This window comes from Sciurus vulgaris (assembly GCF_902686455.1).
Source record: "Sciurus vulgaris genome assembly, chromosome: 16".
NCBI lineage: Eukaryota > Metazoa > Chordata > Mammalia > Rodentia > Sciuridae > Sciurus > Sciurus vulgaris.
Window position 1 is genome coordinate 35,016,646 of NC_136477.1, and position 22,778 is coordinate 35,039,423.

The 22,778-nt window shown below is 38.5% G+C and overlaps 1 protein-coding gene across 9 annotated transcripts in view; it reads right to left on the reverse strand.

Annotated features, from left to right (window-relative positions):
* Positions 1-22,778, reverse strand: part of RBMS3 (RNA binding motif single stranded interacting protein 3) — a gene marked incomplete at its 3' end in the record, with an annotated part of 684,132 nt that overhangs the window by 532,841 nt on the left and 128,513 nt on the right. For 6 of the 9 annotated variants that reach the window (XM_079114001.1, XM_079113998.1, XM_079113994.1 and 3 more), the window contains exon 2: positions 17,222-17,394. In XM_079114001.1, the coding sequence (XP_078970127.1) occupies positions 17,222-17,394 (173 nt within the window). The remainder of the gene's footprint in view (positions 1-17,221; positions 17,395-22,778) is intronic. The other 3 variants (XM_079113995.1, XM_079114000.1, XM_079113996.1) reach the window with 1 other exon arrangement.

The window sequence follows — 22,778 nt, forward strand, 5'->3', positions numbered from 1 at the left end:
ACTTGAAACTGCAATCGAGGCTCAGAGCATGTTCCTTTCATCAGGTTCCAAAGTTACTTCTATGAACAAGGCTCTCAGGAACAAAGGGTGAATAATATGCCCACAGTAATGTCATTGTTTTAACAATTAGCAACAACGCTCAACAGTTCTGTGCCCAAAAGCAACAGCAGGACTTTGAATTTAAGTGAAAGCACTATCATTAAAATCCAGGTAAAATTTAATGTCATGCTTGAGAAGACAAATCTGAGTAAGACCGATTAATACGTTAGAGCACACTGCACGATAGCAGAAAGCAGGGATTTCAGAGAATTGAAAGTCTAACAGTTGTGTAGTGGGTAACAGAAGAAGTGTGGAAGGTCATAAAATCACTGGGATAGGTGAGGCTTAAGCAGGTAAAGGGACTTTTTAGGTCACAGAGCCCTATAATGGTTGCACTAGTGGTCAACCCAGACCCAATGTCTGCCTTTCTAGTGTGTTCCCAAGTGCCTTGTACTGGCCAGATGGGAGCTCCAGGTGGGGTAAGCACCTCTGTGCCAAGGGGTGCCTGGGAGCACCAGACAGATGTGAGGCCTGTCATGGCTTATTTCCTTCTTGGCTCTAGTTTGGGGGCTGTGGTTCTTCAGCTTCCCTCATTTTGCCTTGAAACTCTCAATTGAGTGAAATAGCATGAAATATGCTGCTCCCATATCTGTCAGCACATTAGATATGAAAGTGAAATTCTACAATGAGTGTGGTTTAAAAAAAAAAAATCTTCCAGAGAAGCTGGAAAACCAAGTCCCATGTAATGTTGCATTGGGCAGAGCATCTCATACTTACATAATGAAATAAAACCAGTGCTTTGGATGCAAACGTGTAACTAAAATTTCTTTGCAACATAACCTCCACCTTTTTTTCTTTTTCTTTTTTTTTTTTTTTTTTTTTTTTTTTTTTTTTCTTTTTTGGGGCACTGGAGATTGAACCAAGAGGAATAATTCCTCTACTTCTAAAATAGGTTGGGAGATAGTTGAATTTTCCAGTCTGTGACACTAACAAGATGGCTCCTATGATGGCTATTTGTTGTTAAAAATAATCTTTAAAAGAATAGTGTCCTAGTGAGAGTAAATTTATGCTCTCCAGTCTAAGGGCTAGTAAATAGTAAATAGTAGATATTTTATTTTATAGCATTGTTTAATAAAGTTAAAAGTTGACAATACCATGTTGACCTCCCTTTTGTTATTTATAGCTTTTCCAAATTCCAAAGCCTGAGAATTATTATATTACCATACACAGAACATTTGGTGGTTTATGCAGGCAGTGAGTGATAGAAATAATAAAACTGTATCAGAGGGCATCTAAATCACATTGATAACTAGGAAATGGAAACTTCCATTTGAAACATGATTTCATATTTGCAGATATTTTATCATAATTTGTTGAAATACCTTTACATGCTCTCTTGTAAAAAAAAAAAAAAAAAAGTACATTAACACAGACAAAACGCATTTTGATGAAGTATTTTTTTCTCCAAACTAGACATTCAATACTTATTCTCAAGTAGTTATTATGCAAGGTATTATACCATCTGCAAGTTATAGGTATGTTGTTTGGCCAGAATATCGCAAGTAATTCATTAATTTTCTCAAGGCAAAGAAATGCATTCCTTTGTGGCCACTGGCAGACATTTCTGAGACTCGAGTATGCATCATAGTTTGGTGTCACCAACAGATGGTGTGGAAAGAATTTTCCTCCTCTCCCTTCATCTGCAGGGATTGTATTACCTGAGTTGTTGAATGAGTTCTGGTGAGAAGTCTGGCTTAACAATTTGTTTATTCCAATAGTTAAGCCCAGGTAGAGACCAAGAGAAAAGGATCAAATGCCTGGGTTGGAGTCCTGGATCAGCCACCTTGAGGAAATGTAGCTTTGATGACTTCAGAAAATTACTTCACCTCTTGAGGTACCCAGGTTCCCTTGGTTTCAAGAGAGAATAATGGAACCTGGTTGAAAATGGAGGGACTTTTATAATTACATACTTTTTAAAATAGAGTCTGATTTGTCTGAGATTGAAGTTTGTCCAGGATATAGAACTTTCATACTAATACCGGTACAGTCTGTGCACACCAGAAAGAGTGGATCATTCTACCTGTAAAGTGCCTGTAACAATACCTGCTACAAAGCATTCACTGAAATGTCAGATCTCACTATAATTGTCCTTTTCCTTGAAATCCAAACATGGACTGACTACAAATGCATTAATCTTGCACAGAATTGGTGTGAAGTTGTAACCTCATAAATCCTACCCTTTTGCTTCAGAGTTAGAAAAAGAGAGTCACGTAGAGAGGCAGAGAACCAAGAGCAGACTGTTTATTTAACGGCCCACTGAAAATCACTTTCTGCTCAGACGAAATGGTCCTGACCTGAAAGTGTTCTTTGGAAACGCGCCTCCTGTCCTTCCTCAGAGCTGTCACTCAATATTAGTGCAGGATGACTCCTCTTAAATTTTGAAATCAGGGAGTTGTTCAGAATTCTCCAGCAACCTCTTTTCTAATTCTTACTTGAATTGCTTACAGTCTTTTTCTGGTTTGTGGTTGTGAATGTGTCCTAAGGACACCTAATATCCAAAGTCCACATGGGTGATGATAGTGATCAGCCAGTTCACCTCAACTGCACCCTTGTTCAGAATTGAGACACTTGGTCATCTACAGATTTTGTCTCTGGCTTGCCCTGTGATGTTGAAACATGCATGAGAAACAGGTCCGTTCCTTATCTTGAACTTGGTTGCCTTCCCAGGATTCCTGTGCAAGAATCAGCAAGGTTCAATCTTGAAAGTAACAAAGTAACGTGAGGCTCATGCCTTGAAACTCATGTATGGAAGTCTGCAGATCAAAAACAGAGGTCTGTGCCTTGAGTAAGAAAGGTTAATTGTGATTATACACATAGAGTCTAGAATTAAAGAATCTCACAACACCAGAGTTGGAAACTACTTTGAATAATATGTTGCAATGCCTGATTTTAGTACATAGCAAGAAATCATTTGAACAAAATAACCAAATAACTTTTTGAGTACTCACTCCCTGACAGACCATATTTAAGTGTTTTCTGTATATAAATTCATTCCATTCATTTTAAATTAGTTCTAATTAGTTACACATGGCAGCAGAATGTAATCCATTCTATTCTTTTAACTCAAAAAAACAAGGTGCCATTACTATACAGACTTTATAGAAAGCAATGCTTAGGAACAGAGAAGTCGTATAAATTGTCCAAGGACACACAGTTGATAAAAAATAGCTTTAAGAACCGAACCCAGGCTTTTTGGCATGAGAATGAGCCTTCTAATGAACATACAACAAGGATAACTGTACATAGAATGGAAGTAATAGGCTCTCTGTAACTTCTCAGGAAGAAGTCAACCAGAACCAAGGTTGACAGGCATCTGGATTTATATCCTTACAAATTAATATTGTAATAATTGATACTAATTAGGCACCTATCTCCCTGATTCTAAATTTAACATATTTAAAGAAATACTGGTGTCTAATAAACGTACAAGAAAAAGAGATAACTTTTTAAAAATAAGTGACTCAACCTGACGTTAAACTCAACCTGTGGACTCAGGAATAAAATATAAGTCAAACCAGAATATCACTGATACATACACATATTGACTAATATTGCCAAATGTATTTTATACTGAGAGCTGAAATGCTTGCCATCTCTTTATTTCAAAAACTTACATTTTACTTTTTAAAGTCTTTTATTATGATATATTTATGCACCACAGTCATGGAAATTGAAATAGAGTCACATTACCACTGAACTAAAGTCCTTTTTTTTTTTTTTTTTTTTTTTTTTTTTTTTTTTTTTTTGATGGGGTACCAGGGATTGAACTCAGGGGCACTCAACCACTGAGTCACATTCCCAGCACTATTTTATATTTTATTAGAGACAGAGTATCATTGAGTTGCTTAGTGCTTACCTTCTGCTGAGGCTGGCTTTGAAATCATGATCATTGTGCCTCAGCCACCCAAGCTGTTGGGATTACAGACTGGGCCACCATGCCCAGCCCTTTTTGTTTTTTGAGATGGTCTCACTAAGTTACTAAGGCTGGGATTTACAGGTGTACACCACCTGAATTAATTTTTGTATTTTAAATGCAGCCTAAATTGTATGTATTTATCCTGTTATTGTAAATGCTCATGGTATAAAACACAGCACTATACAATGGACAACAGTAATGATATAAGCTACTACAAAACAATACAAGGATCCACAGTTTCCATACAACCTCAGTCATTAAGACAGAATGATATAAAAACCACCCAATGTGTTTTGTTTGAAAACAGAACCCTTAAAATTGCAGGTGAATTTTACTTAATCTTTCTATGTAAAAATATGAATTGCTATAAAGATTGTTTCCATTTGCACAAGTGAATAACTTTAACTGGCATTTATTAGACACTTTATATGTACCAGGCACAGTGAGGCTCATGAGGTCTAGATGACTTGGTCAAGGATCCACTGCTGGAAAATAGGTAATTAGAGCTCACAACTGACTCAGTATTACATGCTACCCTCATGTATCAAGCTGCCTCTTTGTTTTGTTAGTAGGATGATGTTAAACTGTGAACTTCCTAGCATATGGTTATATTTTTTTAAAACTTACAGATGGGGGGAAGGTTTCAGATCTGGATTTTTTGGGAGGCTCCTTAGAAGTATATGTTTGCCAAAACATATCAGATCCTACACTTAAAATGAGTGCATTTGATTTTATTCCTTAATAATACTGATTTAAAAAATTAAATCTACTTGCTAAAATAATACGGACATATTTATTATGTGAATAAAGTTCTCATTTCTCAAAGGCTACTGGTGTTAGAGATGTAATGAATATGATAACAGAAAAGAAGAATTTTAGTTTTCCTTTAAATAATAATTTGTACTTAGAGCTTAATCTCAGTCATATGACTAAACTATATATATAGATCATACTACTGCCAATTTTCAGATAAAAGGTTATTGCTTTAATATGGCAAATATACAGGTATGCTTTGTATGCTTTCTCAAAACCATTCTCTTATTTTGTGCTCCCCAAAGTCATCGCAAAGAGAGTTCTGCAGGCAAACTGCAGAGAAAGAAAAAAAAGAATTATTTTTTCCCACCAAACATTCAATGAGACCAAATTACTTTGCCTTAGTCATGGAATTAGCAGAGTCAGTGGAACACTGTGATCTGTTTGACAGCTGAAACCTGATGGCTCAGGAAAGAATAAATGGTTATTTCTTGTCTCAGCAGCTGTAGTGAGTAAGAGGTATTGATCTTTACTTGGTTCCTTTAATATGTGTGGCTCAAGTTATCCTGGTGTCGCCCTCCCTAACTCCACTTGAGATCTGCACAATATAAGAGAGTCATATTCAAAACCTTTCTTCTTTCACTCCAGAGGAATTATATTGGATGTAGTATCCAAGACAAAAATGCTATTCCTAGCTATATTTCCTACTATTAAGTCGAAGTCTACACTGGAACAAGTTTTATATGCCCAATAAAATTATTGTAATATAACTGATAAATATGAGCTTTATTCAGTTATTATATATTTGTCATTTGCCACTTAAGTATTTGGTAACATGGTAGGAACGAGGGGTACAAAATGAACAAGACCGATCTATTGTCCTCAAAAGTCTTCAGGTAGGAAAGAAGAAATTGACAGGGAGACAGGATGAACAGAAAAAAAGGAGAGAGAAAAAACATAGCTACAGAGAAAGAGAGGAAGAGAAAAAGGGGGATAGAGTAAATCAGAAAGACTGGGGGAAATGGCACCAAAGGTGACTATTTAGGTATAGTTGTGGCACAAAGGGGAGATGAGCATTTCCACTTGAAAGAACTGTCAGGTGCACACTCAGAAATACTCCCTACAATGGTCTTCAGCTTCTGTCTCTGCAAAACTTTCCTGATGAAGTTGGTCAATGGCCTTGATGTTTCCAAGCAACTCTTCTTTTGGCATATTTCTTGATTCCTCTATAGTATTCAACACAGTCATTAAACTCTCTAACTTAACCTTGGACTTGACAATTGCCAGCAGTTTGGCCTTGGGAGAGTCACTCAACTTCTTTGTGTTACTGGTTTCTCAATAATAACGTGGAAATTAACATGGGGAAATGAAAACGAACACATGCATACCAAGTACTCACATGGAAAACAGTGTCTAGTGCATCTTAGGTACAATAATATGATCTCATTGATATGACAGGTTTAAAAGCCATTCATAATTCATATAACTCCCATTCTATATCTTTTACTCTGACCTTTATATTGAAAACTGGAGTCATATATATCTTATGTGCTTTTTGTCAACATTCTCTTATTTTGTAACCCCTAAATTCATTGGTTGCAAAGGAAAATATTTTAGATGTCTAATAGAGTCTCAAAATAACTAGACCGAGGAAAACTCTTGATTTCTTTCCTTCAAAATTGTTCCTTATGCAATCTGCCTCATTTTATTAAATGGTTCCATACTCTCCCTTGTTTGTTGCTCAGACCAAATTTTGAGGAGTAATCCCTTATGGCCCTTTCCCTTAATCCTCCTCTCCTGTTGAACTCATCAGTGAATTCTCTCAAAACTGTTTGCAAAATAAATCATGAATCAGATACACTTAACTCCCTCCACCATTGTGATCCTACTCCAAGCCATCCCACCTCATTTCTGGACTTCCACAATGGCCTCTTTGAGTATTTCCTTGTTTCTCCTCTATGCTCCTCTAAAATCAATTCTTCATACAAGAACACCTAAACTTCTTCATGTTCCTGGACTACACCAAGCTCATTTCCAACTTCAGGTTTTCTACAACGTCTTACATGTGTCTCTAATGTTCTTCCTTTTGAATGTCACCTGCCTGATACCTCCTTGAAATTGTATGTTAGGTATTTTCATTATAATGTGCCTTGGTGTGGGTCTATTGTAATTTTGTATATTTGGAATCCTATAAGCCTCTTGTACTTGATTTTCCATTTCATTCTTCAGATGTGGGAAATTTTCTGATATTATTTCATTGAATAGATTGTTCATTCCTTTGGTTTGTTTCTCTAAGCCTTCCTCAATCCCAATAATTCTTAAATTTGGTCTTTTCATGATATCCCATAATTCTTATAGATTCTGTTCATGATTTCTTACCATCTTCTCTGTTGGGTCAACTTTGTTTTCAAGATTCAATACTTAGTCTTCAATGTCTGAGGTTCTGTCTTCTAGGTGTTTTATCCTATCGTTTATGCTTTCTATTGAGTTTTTAATTTGGTTTATTGTTTCCTTCATTTTAAGGATTTCTATCTGGTTTATTTTTAGTATCTCTAACACTTTATTGAAATGATCTTTTGCTTCCTGCATTTGCTCTTTTAACTGTTGAGTGGTGCAATCATTCAAAGTCTGCATTTGCTCTTTCATCTCATCGTTTGCTTCTCTGATCATTTTAATTATGTACATTCTGAACTCCCTTTCTGACATTTCTTCTGTCATGCTGTCATTGGATTTTATTGATGTAGCATCTATGTTTGTTTGGGACATTTTCTTCCCTTGTTTTCTCATATTGGTCAAGTATCTACCCCCCTAGTAGTGAAACGCTATGGGCTTCTAGTGTCCCTGTAGATTTCTAATAACTTGCCTCCTAGCCTTCAGTAGCCTGAAGTCTTGGAGGAACTTGATAATGCAGTGATACACAAGGAAGCTGCCCCTCTAGGGGTGGTGGCCTTCAGGTGGGGTATATTTCCTGCTGGTGGGAAGAGGCGCCTCCACTTGTTGACCAATGGTCAGTCAAAAGGGGGACTAGACTATGGGCTGGGGCGTGGCTGGTCTGGGCCTGTGTCTCTGGTTCTACCACCCTAGTGGGAAAGCCTTGCCCTGCGAGGAAGTCTCACCCAGTGGGGACTTCTCGCTGGATAGCTCTCCTCCGAGAAGTTCCCTTTGCTCCAGAACTACCACATTGGCTGGGCAGCCCTCCTCTGCAACGTTCCCTGGGGCCTGGAACTACCACCTCGTCTGGGGTCCTGGCCTTATGAGGGACTCTCTCTCTGAACAGCCCTCCTCTGCAACATTCCCTGGGGACTGGACCTCCTGCCCAGGCCTGGGACCCTCTCTCTGCACTGAAGCCTATTGCTGGGCGGTCCTCCTCTACAATGCTCCTGGTTATCTGGGTTCACGGCTCCAGTGAGGGAGTCTCACTGGGCAACTCTCCTCCACGAAGTTCCCTGCATTCCGGGACTACTGACCCGTCCAGAGAGCTTCACCCAGTGGAAGAGACTCACCCGGCTGCTCTGAGTTAATCCCAAGTCTCTCAATACCTCCTCTTCTTGATTCTGGGTCCTGTCAAAGGGGCTCCAGTCTCCTGTATGTGTCTCAGGAAGGGAGCTGCCCTTCGCATGATGATGGCCGCGCCCTCAGGAGTCATTCAAAATGCCTGCACCAGCCTCCAAAGAAGCTGGGGAGCCCTAACGAGGGTGCACTGAGTCAGCACAGAGGCAAGTGCAGTGTCCCTCCGCAGTAGGGGGGCAGGCAGGCAGGCTCAGCAATGGCAACCCACCTCAGGATGCGGGTCAGGCGGGCCAGCTAGCTCCGCCCAATGGTGTCTGACCTCGGTGTCAACCCTTATTATTAACCCTTACCTTAGTATAGTGGACAGGATAAGGAATTTCAAAACCTGACTCATAAATAGTGTTGAAAGTTCAGAAGATTTTCTTCAAAGGTAGTGAAGCCTTGGTGGAACCCTGGGAGCTGGCAGTAACTGGGTCCCCTGGAGATCCTGGGCATCAGAGTTACCCCACCAACGCAGACCTTTCACATTGGGGTGACAGGTGGTCCATTACTGGGATTGGTGTTATTTTCCTTTCTTCTTTGTTTTTGATGCATTCTGCTTTTTTGAACATAGCATTGTAATGGGTGTACCTCAAAATAGAGATGGTAAGTGGCCTTAGTTTAAATTGGTGCCCCAGCGTCCTCAAAGTGGAAACCCAGCTTCCCAAGCTGACAACCCATGGGAGCTCCTTCTTGAAATTGAAACCTTACCTTAAAGGGGACACTTGGTCCCAAACCTCCTACTCATTATTTCAACCAGATTTTTATGGCATTTCTGTATTCTGATGTTTTAATTATTCCTTCATTCATGCATCATCTCTCTCCATTAGAATATAAATTCTATGAAGAGATTTTTCCAGTCCTTAATATAAAACTGTAGGACTCAGGAGACTGAGGCAGGAGGATCACAAGCCAGTCTCAGCAAAAAGTGAGGGCTAAGCAACTCAGTGAGACCCTGTCTCTAAATAAAATACAAAATAGGGCTGGGGATGTGGCTTTGTGGTTGGGTGCCCCTGAGTTCAATTCCCAGTTCCAAAAAAGAAAAAAATATATCTATCTACAGACCTTGATACATAGATGACATTTAATAAATACTTTGAAATAAGTAAATGAACTCATGATAGAAGTGAAGCAAAAGAGATGTTGGGTATCATAAACATCAAGAAGGTAAAATTTATATACCCTTGTGAATTGACCACAGTTTGGGGAAAAGAGTGACCTAATTTTTTTTTTTTTTTTTTAATATTTGGATGACAGAGTGGATGTTGGTACCATTCATGAAGAAAGAGACCATTACCAAAGGAATAGGTCTAGGAATAAACCTCTTTGAATAATGAGTTCAATAGCTTTGGGGATATCAAGTTGATATTGTCTAGAGATTAGTGAGATATGTATCTAGGGCTTAAAAAAAAGATTTCTTGGGTTGGATTTGTGGATTTAACAATCACCAGAATAGCTGAAGTTATTTACATAGTATGGAGTCCATAGTTTGTAGACTAAGAATAGGACGGGTTCAACTACCAGAAAACTCCAAAATGTGCAAGAGGCAGATAGAAGTAGAGAAGCTACAAAGAAGGATCTCTAAAAGGTAGAGAAAAACCCAGAAAGGAGGAGAGTGACAATGGTGGAAGCAGCAAGTTTTGAGAATAGAAGAGGGCTCAACAGGGTGACAGATCACATAAGGATTACAAAGAGTGAAGTATATCTGTCGATCTTAAAATCACTGGACCAACTGAAACCCAGGATGCCACCGGGACTTGCCAGATCCTGCCCCTTCAACCTCGAGTCCCTCGGACTCCCAGGCATTCACCATGAAGACTACCTGGAACCCCACTGCTCCCCAAGCTCTGGATCTTCGCTTGGCACCCCCAGAGTCAGCCAACTCTTTTGTGCTACCACTATGGTAAACTCTGGTAAGTGATGTGCTCATAGTTTCATTTTTATTTTGGCTTCTTTGTTCCTTAGGATAAAAGGAACAGCATTTCAGTTATGAGCAATTCAAAGAAATGTGTTTTCCAATAGCGTATGAGAGACATATACATTCCACAGAACATTCTCATCAAAGTAATAAAATAATGAATGGTCAAAAATCAAATAATAATCTCTAGAATGCCCCAAATGCTAGAAGATGTGGATTGTTCTTTAAGATTCACTTTTGTTCACCAGACTATGACCAGTAAGAAAAATGTAAATATACATAGAAATTAAGCAACATGAATCAAAACAGAAAGTTTCCTGCCAAATCATTAATTAAATACAAACATTATTGAAAAAACTACAGTGTTGAAGAAAGATTTATGAAAATTACGTGATGAAGGGGAATAAGATTCTCTCAAGCATACCACTTAAATCACTTAGAGGGACCTATTCCTGGAGTTGATTTTCCCAAGTTCCTAATGAGAAAATTTAGTTTTGTGATCAAAAAATCAAATGCATCCCCCCAAATTGTCAATAAAATGTATGTTTAAATCTTCCAGTTAATTGAAAGCAAAATGGTAGATCCTATGAAATTGCCAGATCTTGGAAAGTCAGAGTAAGTTGAAATAGAGGATTAAATTATGTTTTCTAATTAGCATGTGCACCTTTAACTTCAGGGTGGACATATTAATAATATTTGTTTCATATTAGAATTATCTGAGTAGGCTTTTATCACCTCTAATGCCCAGGCTGACCCCATACTAGTTAAACAAGAATCCCTGAAAGATGAGGTTCAGACCTCCTGCTTCTTAAAACTCCCTATAGGATTCTTATGGGCAGTCTCATATTTGAGAACCCATGAATTATGTTCTTATTTTATGAATGTTTTAGTTGTTATGAATAAAGGCTTTGATACTGGAGCCAGATTTTGGATACTGGGGGCTACAAAAACTTGAACAAATTCCTCAACCTCTTTGAGCCTCAGTTTACTCAACTATTATTCACAAATTATTATTCTCACTTCATAGGTCGTTTGGAATATTAAATGATATAAAAACATAGCATATGGCCTGCAATACATAATTAATATTGCAATAATATATGTATAGTGATGATTGCATTCTTAATGACAGTTATTTATTAATTACTAACCAAATACTTGTTTGGTTTATAATAAACAACTGGCAAATAAGGTAGTGTCGAAATCTGAATTAACACATGTAATCAAGTGTCAGATCCGTGCTGACTCAAGGAACCCAAATACACATTTGGATCTTTAAGACATTCTCATTTAAAAAATGCCAAGACAGGATTCCAAGGATTCTGGATTCACTTCCTGCTCACATATGCCACCACACAGATTTACAACACCTCAAAAGCAGCTATGTAATTGGAGTCTGACTTGCAGAAGAAAACTACTAATAAATATCCTTGGGTCTGATTAGAAGGAACTTTTAAATCTTCAATGACACAGCAAGAAAGAACTCAAAAACATTCCCAGTCACATTTTTCTTATTTACTTGGTTACCCTGAGTGCATGATGACTTGTTTGCCTTTAGTTGTATCTGAACAGTTTGACAGATGACTGTGACAAGGTTACTTTTAAATTGATAAAAGGTTTGATTTTGTTGGTGCATTTGTCAAAACTGTCTGACACAGCATATAATGGACTCTGCACTCAAGCCCGGATGGCACTTGAGTCTGCTCTTACTATTCAGCCTTCTGCACACCATAAGGAGGCTCCCAACAGGGGAGGCTAAAAGTCAGGGAGATTAGCAGGGGCAATCCTTTAGCTCTTGAGCACACACACTCTTATTTTTTCCCTCTGGCTTTTTCATCATGGGTGTTTCTCCTTTCTTGTTAAATCTTTAGATGATATTCACATTTTCCTTCTACATGGGGCAATGCTGGGGTGTCAGAATTTTGAGCAAAGACAACATTTACAGAAAAAAAAAAAAAATGAAAGGTGGCTCAGCGGACTTTCCTGCCCTCCCGGGGATAAGCAGGAACGTGTGTGCACCTATCTGAAGACGTCCCTCCACTTCCTTTCCTTCTGCTTCAAGGTTCCCTTCATGTTCACTTTATCACAAGATACACACTATTTTAATTAAGGCCAGATTTATTGCGTGAAAGTGAGGGGCACCTGGCCAGGACTTTTTGAGGGCACTGTATTAATTAAAATGAATAATTTTATAATTATTATAACTTTCTCTAAGCCACAGGGATGCTTAGATAAAAGGTATAGATGTGGAAAACATAATTAATGATTGTTTTTTTCCATTTTCGATACTACCCATTATGTTTCCTATTTGGTTTTATTGTTTTAAGAGTAATTTAAATGTGTTTCAAGCCATGTTTGCAATCATAATAGAAGTCACCAATCTCTTTGAAGGGGAAATATAATTTATGAAAAATCATTTGTGCTGCCACAATTTTATTTGGTCCAAAAGGTTGCAATGCCCTTCCTCACTCTATTAAACCAAATCCATCTTCTCTCACTTTCATCTGCTCCTATTATGATAAGCATCGGGGACATATGATCAGTCTCTACCCATGGTCTCCAACAGATAATCCATCTTATGAATGTATGTATGTGATCAACTGGAGACTGGAGTTTTATTCTTTATTATATTTGCCTGGAGTGCTCTTAATACTATATCCACTAAATAAATTCAACCAATACAGTCTGATAGTATATTGCTGGCCCACTCATGACTGGGTAAGAAAAAGGAATTAAGTGAAGATCAACTAATTTGGGTTCTACTTTGTGCTACTTTGCTGTTTCTTTTGGAGTTCTTTTGATTAATAATTCTCAAGTCTTTCTTTTTAGCTTGTAACTAAATGTATCCTTTACCACACATAATTATTCTAACTATTACCATATGAATTCTTATTCACTCTTCTCTAAATACAAATCACTCTTCTTTCCAGCTCACTTTTCAACTACATCTATTCTGTTTCTTTGATTTCATGGGATCCCTTTTCTTCACTGTGCAACTCTAGTTATATTTTTGAAACAAAATTCTCATTGTGCCATTTTCCTCTTTATGACAGTTCAATGGCTTTTCCACCATTGTCTTTCTCCATTGCTCTCAGGAAAAAACCCAGCTCCTAATATAATCTAGAGAGATCATGTTGTCCCTTGTCATGCTCCAATCCATTCTGTTCTGTATTCCACCTCCTGCTCTAACCCCTTGCCCTTGCCATACTCCCTCCAGTCATTGGTTCTGCACAGGTGAAGCTTCCTCTACCTGGAATGCTCTTCCCTTCCTTAGCTAACCTCTTACTCCCTCTGATCTCAGGTTGATTGTGGTTTCCTCAGAGATGCTAGGTCTAATTCCATGCTTTAAACCATGTAATCACATGTTTCTCGATTTTTGCCTAGTTGCAATTTTATATCAATTCATGATTATTTAATTAATGGTTTTTCCATAGTAAAATACAAACTCTGCTAAGTTAAGGATTTCATCTAAATCTACTCACCACCAAATCTTCACACATGTATGTCAAAGGTGCTCTGTAAAGATTTCTTGACTGAGAACATAATAAAGTTCCTAAAGATTTCTCAGGATAGATATTACAAAGTTTTTAAGCATGCTGTTTCCTACAACACACATGATGTTATATATTTCTTTAAAACATAGGTATACCTAGACAAATTATCCCAAGTAAAATCATTCTTCATATCCGTTACTTTTTAATTTTGTCTTTTCTTTCATTTTACTTGCAATCTGAATGTAGGAGCTTTAATGATTAATGTGAATAGCCTTTCTTAGTAAGGAATTGTCCCTGTATTATACTCTGATAAACAAAGCAATATCTTTTTCTTTAATATCATTTTCTCTGTTCATTAGCATTAATATGGATATTGTACACTAGTACCAGAAAATTCAACATTTCCATGTCATTTTTTGCGTATCTGTTTTCTATTATTCATGAGTGTGAATATTAGTAACTATTGCATTTTCTATAATACAAGGAGTATTAACTCTAAAAGAAATTATAATTTCATAGGCATTAACATTGAAAATGGATACTGATGGTAAGTTCATTTAAACCTACAAATACTATCTGACATTTTATTTTGGGGTGAAATTATTTTGAAATGTTGGATGAGTAACAGAAATGCAAAATGATTTTAAACTTCAGAAGATTGAAGTGAAATGGTAATAAACACTGTGAAGAAATCAAACACTGCAAAAGAAAGGACAGAATTTTACAAATATCTTATACTCATTTCTTACTAAAAGCAACATCAACCATCACATCAGACTCGTGCAGTTGAATGGGTTTAGGTGTGGACCTGCCAACACTGTAAAGGGGATTGGAGAAGATACAACACGTGATCCAGAGAAAGTTTTCATGCTAAATAATGAAGCCCTCAATCATATATCAGAATCTTAGAGTGGGAGGAAAAAAGTAAAAGATTATTGAGTTCAAATCCATTCTTTTATATTTGGGAGAAGTCAAGTTAAGAGGGCACAAGTCATTTGTCTAAAGCCATAGACCCAGTTAATGCCATCCACAATGACTGGAAGCCCAACTGCTTAGTCCCTTCATATTCTCAAAGTATTATGCTGCTCCATCACATTGATTTTCCAACATTTTCTAGGAAAACAATGATCTATGCAATAAACACCAGGTCCAGAACACTTCAGTAACTAGAGAACCCACAAACATTTTCATAATTACATTAACATGGACCAGATCTTTCTAGTTAGCAACTAAGTAACCACTATCCTCTGTTCACCTAGCATTCCTTAAAATTTTCAAGCATATCTAAGAGACAGTAACAAAAGCTTATATCCTAAATAACAATGGTTCTGTATTCCCACATCTCTTTCCCACCAACACAGGCTTCTTAGGTAATACTTTCGTATAAAAAATTCTGCCGATTCTTTGCAGAAATGAGTACTGACAGAGATTTATGTTATATATGCTATACACAGTGATATGTTTGTAAACCAGCTATCCAATAAAATACAAATTTTTTTAACAGTTCTGATCTGTAGGTTTTGCTGATTCCTGTGTTACGGACATTCCCACCATGGCTCATTTCAAACTACCAAGTATGTAACAAATGGCTTGCAAAATTCCTGAATATTTAACAATCACCCCTAAAACACTCATCAGGTAGCTTGAGCACACAACAGGTAATACAAAAAAAAAATCCTAGGGGAACAACAACAACAACAACAAAAAACCTCAATCCACTCAAAATTCCCTTAAAGAGGAAACTGTGACCTCAAAGCCAAGAAATGATTTGTCTCAAGGTTACAAAATGCCTAAGCAGGTTTTCAAACCCAAGATTCCACCTCAAATGTCTTCATCAATGAAGTAAGACTTTGTGCAACAGAAAACAGAGGTTCTCCGACCATAGAGACCACCAGCATCAACCACACCGGAAGTCCTGATAGAAATGTATTCTCTTGGAGTTCACTCCAGACTTAAAGGAGCATAATTTCTTAGGCCTGGAAATTTGTTTCAACAAGCTCTATGAGTAGTGTAGAACAACGGGGAAAATAAATTTTTCCTCAGTACCAGCAAATTTTTTTATGAATGAGATGCAAGTACGAATCAAGGATAATAGCTATTCCTTTTACATCAGCATTGACGAAGGGAATACTTCATCTGAAACGTCTCTCCCGAAGCCTGCCACCTTTCACATTTTCAAAGGCCTTGCCTTTCAAAATAGTTTTGATTTTACCAACAATAAGAAAAAGTTTGAGTTATTTACCTGCCAACTCTCGACACCAATATGTTGTAGATCAAAATCTATCATGCATTCATATCCTTAGACTCAGCATCTTTAATATTTAGTTTTTTAAAAACAGCTTCTTTAAAACCAATATTTATCTTTCAAGGTTCTACCTTACCTTTTTCACAAATCAAAGCAGTCAACAGCAACAGGCTGCCTTCACACAAATCCACCTACTGCATTGTTAACTGATTATATGGCTGTATATTTGTGTTTTGGTTTATCTGCCACTTTCCGTGGTTTTGATATGAACTCCCAATTGTCAAATCCAGAACAAAGGCAAATAAATGTTGCCTGTTGTTGTACTCTTCCAATCTTTTAGAGGTTGGAAAATTTACAACACAAATATCTTCTCAGTCTTCTTGTAAAACATTGCAAAAGACAAAAAGAACCATTGAGTAATAGTTCTGCCAGATTTAAAAACTAGCAAAGGCACAAAGGACAAATATCTACACTAATAGGATTTTGAAAATAGCTGGGCAACAATCTAAAAATGCAGGCCTATGATTTTTAATTCATTATTTGTTATTAACTGCATGGGGAAGGTAAACTTAAATATGTTTAATGTCTTTGCACAGAAATGAGAGGGCTAATAATGTATTTGTAGATAACAGATTAATAAACACATTTTGGAAAAAAAAAAAAGATTTCATCACTTCCACACTTCCTAGCAAATGTAAAAATACTCCATGAGTGTGATTCTTGACCTTGATGGAGATAGATTCTGGACTGGGCAGTAGATGTTTTTAAAGAAACCAGAGGATTACCCTGATAGTTCTCCAATGGCTTGACCTGGTAGAACCTGGGTTTACCAAGTCCTGGCCAGAAAAGCTTTGGCTCATGGGAGACAACCATCCTGCAATCCAACACTCGTGAGTTTTTAAGGTCCATTCACTAACTCTTCTCAAGAAGAACGGCTTATCTCTCACGAGATTCGTCATCGACCCCACCAGCTACTTGGGCTGAGAGCACAACTGAGTAGCTATTGCTCCTTGTCATTGGGGTCCCCATGTGTGAATCTGCCAGTACTCAGTACTCCTGTGCCTTCTGCTTGAGAATATCCACCTCTATGACCACAATTCAACAAAACCACTCCCTGAGATGAACTGGCTGTATAGAAGAGCCCTACTCCCTGACACCCCAGTGGATGGGTATGTGGGAGCAGTCACAAATGCTGCCACACAGGCGGTGTGGGAGCTGGGAGCACAGAGAGCAAGGAGGACACTTACGGTTGGCACAGCTTGATGAGGTCCTGGTCCGTGGTGCCTGGCGGAAGGCCTCGGATGTACAGGTTGGTTTTACTTAACTGTTCCCCGCCGCTGTTGCTGCTGCTGTTGTTGCTGCTGCTGTTTGTGCTGGGGCTGGGAGGAGCCATGGGGTGGGGAGCTGGTGCATAGGACTGCTGCAAACAGAAAAAGCTGTTACTGAAACAGCAAAAGCCAGCACACCTGTTCACAGGCAGCAGCACAACTTGAAAGCAAGGCACGCTTCTGAACCTCTGCAGCCCATACGCAAACACGCACACATACACATACATGCAATGCTCTAAGTTGCTTTCTGAGAACACCATTGGCTTTTGGTGGATCAGCATAAGACAGCCATAAATGGAGCAAAAAGAAGTTACCAGGTGCTCCCGGCAATAGCATAAGGCTTTCAAATCTCTCCCTGATCAACTAACTGTCCTTACACCTGTTGAACAGCATGTTCTCTCCTTCTCTGATGCAAACAGTTCAGGTCTCCCTGGCTTACCTTGAAGAGCCACACACCTTTCCTTTGCCTCTACTCTTCTGTTCTTTCCTTTGCTTCCAAGAAACTTGCTACTATTGTTTTCCTCATCACTCCTGTCCAGCACAGTTCCTGATATATACCAATCATTCCATGAATAGTGATTCTAGGAATGAGTGTTTGAACAAGTGAATCCATCTGAGCTGTTTCCCCTTTCCCAAACTGCTTCTTCATGCTGTATGTCACTCATCTGCAAGACAGACAGCATGCAGGGATTCCCCCCACCACCATTAGAGAACCACTGTCTTAATCCATCTCACCATTTTATGTCAAAAACAAATTAGCAGATGACTCCCAGAAACTCAAAATATACAGTGTGAGGGTATGTATAATTATACACACCAGAATTAGTAAATGTATTTACTCATTATGCTTAATTCTCTCTCATCCAGGCATATTCTTAAAAGTTCTCAAATTATACTGACAGGCTGGGTTGAGTCCCTGCTGTGTCTCTTAATTAGCCATGTGATCTTTGGATGGTGGCTTAACCTCTCTGAGATGCAGTGATCTCATTAATATGAAGAATATTACTGTTCTTATATCATAGTGTCTTTATAAAAACTCAGTGAGCTAAAGCAAACCAAATGGTTCCTGGAAATCAGCAAATGCAAAATAAATATTAGCAAAAATAACAATAATGCTAATATTCTGGGTTGGAATCTGTCTTGCCAGTGATAGTACACTATATAACTGTCCCAGATTTTCTCACTTATAGCCCAGAACGTTAGTCAAAAACACTGTGAGCATGTTCAAGATTCTAGTGGGGAAACATGGCTGGGTTCTGACCTGAAAACTCATCTCTCAGGGTTGGGAGGTGAGGAATTATCAGATTTGGGACCCAACTGCAAAAATGTATTTCCTCAGATGATGTCAAACTACATAACCACTTGTGCCACGAAAGGAAGCTAAGAGATAGCATGACAATTTGCGGGATAGAAGCAAAGAAGAGCTGTGCTTTGTGCCTCTGTAATCTCATTCCGACCAGAACTGGGCAACAATACAATTGATATGCCCAGTTGGACAGGTCTGCTGGTCCAGGTGAGTGGTGAGACACCCGGAAAAGGAGCCGAATGTGGCCCTGAGCATAGCAAGCTACACACTTAGGATCTGGCAGTGGCTTCCTAAGGAATCCAAGGTTCACTCTGGACTTACCAGCCTGTACTGAAAGCCATATGTGATTCTTTGACTACCTTCCCACCTTTCCAGTCACTTCCTGGACCAGACCCCACTGCCCCGCAACCTCTCACCCTTTCCACTCTGCCCAGCTCTACTTAGTTGGCTCTTATCCCTTCTTCTGATTCAAGTTGTCTCACTCAACAACACTCTGATCTTTCTTCTTAGCCTTCTGTGTATTTAGTCTCTCCAAGGTAGCTTTGGTTCACTTATTTAATGCCTGTTTCTAGTGCTAATTTGAATGTTCCCCTAGGGCAGGGAATATGTCAACCCTCAAGTGAACAGCACCTAACCTACAGCGCCTAGAAAACCAGTAGGTGCTTAATAAATTTTTAGGCTACATCTTGTGCCATAAAAGTTGAATAAGCAAAGTACTTATAGAGATAGGTAACCAAGTTTTAGCAGTATCCAGCTTTGGCTGTTGCTATAATGTTCTGTTTACGTCTTCAAGGATTTCACATTTGCCCCAGTCCATATCTCCAAGTGGTTATAGGATAATACCTGTTGGATTTAGTATATCAGAGTGCAGCTCCTTGCGTCCATTCTCCCATTTCCCAAATCTCCACCCCATACTCATCACAATTACCCCATTTGTGTGTGTGTGTGTGTGTGTGTGTGTGTGTGTGTGTCTGTGTCTGTGTCTGTGTCTGTGTCGCTGTCATTGTTCCAGCTTCCATGCAAGAAAACTTAGTGCTGGCTTCATCTGTTCCCTCACCCTAAATCAGAGAACACAACCCACCACCAAAATCTCTCAATTCCCTTTCTTTCTCTGGTCCAGAGCCTACGTCATCCATTTTGAAAAGGCTTCAAGCTTCTCTTTGCTCTCTCTTCCCTCATGTTTCCAAGTTCATGCCTGTGATTCATTGGAGGAACATGGGGTTGGGGAGGATAGCACAGAATTGCCCAATGCAAGCAGAAACTAGCCAAGAATTAAGGAATGGGAAAGAGAAAGCAAATAAAACAAATGCAGAGCCTAGAGCCACCATCTCCCTTCTCTGAAATGAAAATTTTTCTCAGTAATTTCTTTAATCGCTTAATTTAATATCAACATTTTAATGTAGAATTTTAAGATGAATTACACAGGAGGATGTTTTCTTTTTCTATTTGGATTAAATGGCATATATGCATTGCCTTTTGGAATTTAATATCTGTGGTTAAGCTTAAGTTTATTTGCTGGCATAAAAACTATGACTTGTTTTGTGACCTAAGGAATTCTGTTTTGGTCCTTAGACACCCCTCAACAGTTTAGCTTTTCCTTTCTAGACATCCTGCACCCCGTAGACATTCAGTATGTGCTTGCTAAACTGGCTTCCTATCTCTCTATCTCACAATAAGTTACATGACATTTATATTTTATTTTTCTTATGTGCTTTTTGTTCTCTTAACATTCCCAGGACATTTTTAAAGCTGTTTGCTACCACTTTCACCTCCCCTCCCTCCAAATTCTTTGAATTCCATCCTGTACTCGGGATTCTTTTAAAATGAGACTTTGTTTAAAGCAGTTTTTCCCACTGCATAGCCTTTAAAACCACCAGGGAGTCAGAAAAATGTCTCTAGCTTTATGTATCACAGATCAGATGGACCAGTTCAGACTGAGCTCTTTACTGATCAGAGGAGACAACAGCAGCTACAGCATGATCAATATGTGTTTACTTAATTCTTTTTCTTCCCCCAGGGCTCTTTGCAAGCATTTCCATAACCAGAACACCATTTAGTAAATTGCATGATGCCTAAAACAATAACTGTGCCCTCAGATGGGCCCAACATAGTCAGTGGGGGAAAAAAAAATCCAATCAGTCAAAAGCAAATCAAAGGTGAGATGAGGACAGGCAAGTAGGCAAACTGTGTGTGTGGACATGAGTTAGGCACTTGGTAAATGGGGGTAGAAGTTTCAGGTTATAGGGGAAGGGTATATTCAGAAGGCTTTTGGAAAAGATTCACAATGAAATATGATTTTTGTGTGTGTGGGTGTCATATTCTGGTTTTGGACTTCCAGAAATTCTGCTGAAAGAGGTCGCTTTCTCTGTGTTATTGAGCCAATCAATCCACAATTTAACACCCAGTACAGGCACTCTTCCTAATCTCTAATATTTCATTTATCTGCTGGGGATGCACTGTGATTCAGGTAGCCGCGGGCACTGCAACTCCTTCTTTCGTTTTAAGAATTATAAATTCCTTCCTCTCCACCCCTTTTCAAAATACACATCCTTTAATCAACAGGAGGGTAGAAGGCGGCTCCCGGAATGCCTGACAAATGCACAGGCCTAAATGAATTAATTTGTGAAGAGTAAAAGCGATTTTGTATGCGTGGGCTGCCAAAGATAGATGAGCAAACTACAGCATCTTAAAAAAAAAAAAAAAAAAAAAAAAAAAAAAAAAAAGAGCATCAATAATCTCTAGGGGTTAATGGGTCACAGCAGCCACTTTCCTGATTAAAGTGGTTCTGCATCCCTCTTCAATTCTTTGTCTCCAGATGGAGTTGGAATTTTATCATTGATTAGCTTTTAAATCATTTTGAGCTACTGAGGAAGGGATTTTAAAATGTTAGTAAAAAAAAAAAATATTCTCCTTTAGATAAAATTGACTTTGCTATATGGCTCAAAGTCACACTCTATAAATCCTATTTAGGAGTAGGGAGGACTTACAGTCTGGGGTTACTGAACACTGTAATGCTGTGCTGTAACAGGGCAAGGTATTGCTATGAATTTGCCGCGTCAGCATGGTTAGAAGCTGTAGAAATGGCAGATTTTCAGAAGTGGGGCTTTGGATGACACTCTGATTGAAGGAGAGAGAGAACTTCTGGTGAAGTCTCAGATGTTTGGCAGGTGTGCAGATATGCAGATTGTTCTTAGATAGTTATTCATGGTGGCACTACCAGGAGAGGATGGGTTAGGGATTACAAAAGTATTAAAAGTCCTTAAGCACACATTGGGGCTGCAAATCACAGCATCCCTATAAGTGTCCTTTATTAGGAAATTAAAGAAAATGATTTGGCATCCATTTTGGAAAATGCTGCTCTTAAAATAATAATTATAGGTGACATTTTGGGGTGCTTGCTAAGCATTCAATATGTTATCTTCACAAAGCCCAGTGAGGCAAATGATATTAGCCTCCTTTTGCGAATGTGAAAACTGAGCTACAAAAAGGATGAAGGACCTTGTCAAGGTCACACAACTGGAGACCAGTCCAACATAGGCTGATGCCAGATGCCACACAGTCCCTCTAAACATGACAGAGCTTCACCTCTTAATGATATGGCACCCACAGACAAAGACGCTCTCCTACAGACAATTCTGGAGGATGAGACTGGCAGAAGTTCTGCTTTTGGGTCTGAGCAGGAGATGGAGAAGATGGTGATAAACAACAGACGATCAAAATGAAGGTGAACCAGCCTTTTCCCTCTATCAGAATTTAAATGAAGTCCATCTTAAAATTTAATTTGGAAGGGGAAGTCACCATCAGAACCAAGTATGCTATGAGTTTTTCAAGTAACGTCCAACAAGTAGGTTCATTTGTCAAGATGCATGGTTTGTTATTTAGGAACAGGAAAATGAACTGGCTTGTAGATCATCTCAAACAGCTGATTCATTTTGTGGGCTTTGTTAATATGCCTCATTTTTCAAGTTTGAGAATTGCATGGACCTGGTATAAAATGTGTGACACTGTACATTTACAGGAAGGTTCGTTAGTTATCATTTCTTTCCTCTATTTCAGAGATAGATTGGAGGGGAATGTGAGTTACTTTTTTTTTCTGTTTTTGTTTTGTTTTGTTTTTTGCGGTGCTGGAGATCGAACTCAGGGCCTTGTGCTTGAAAGGCAAGCACTCTA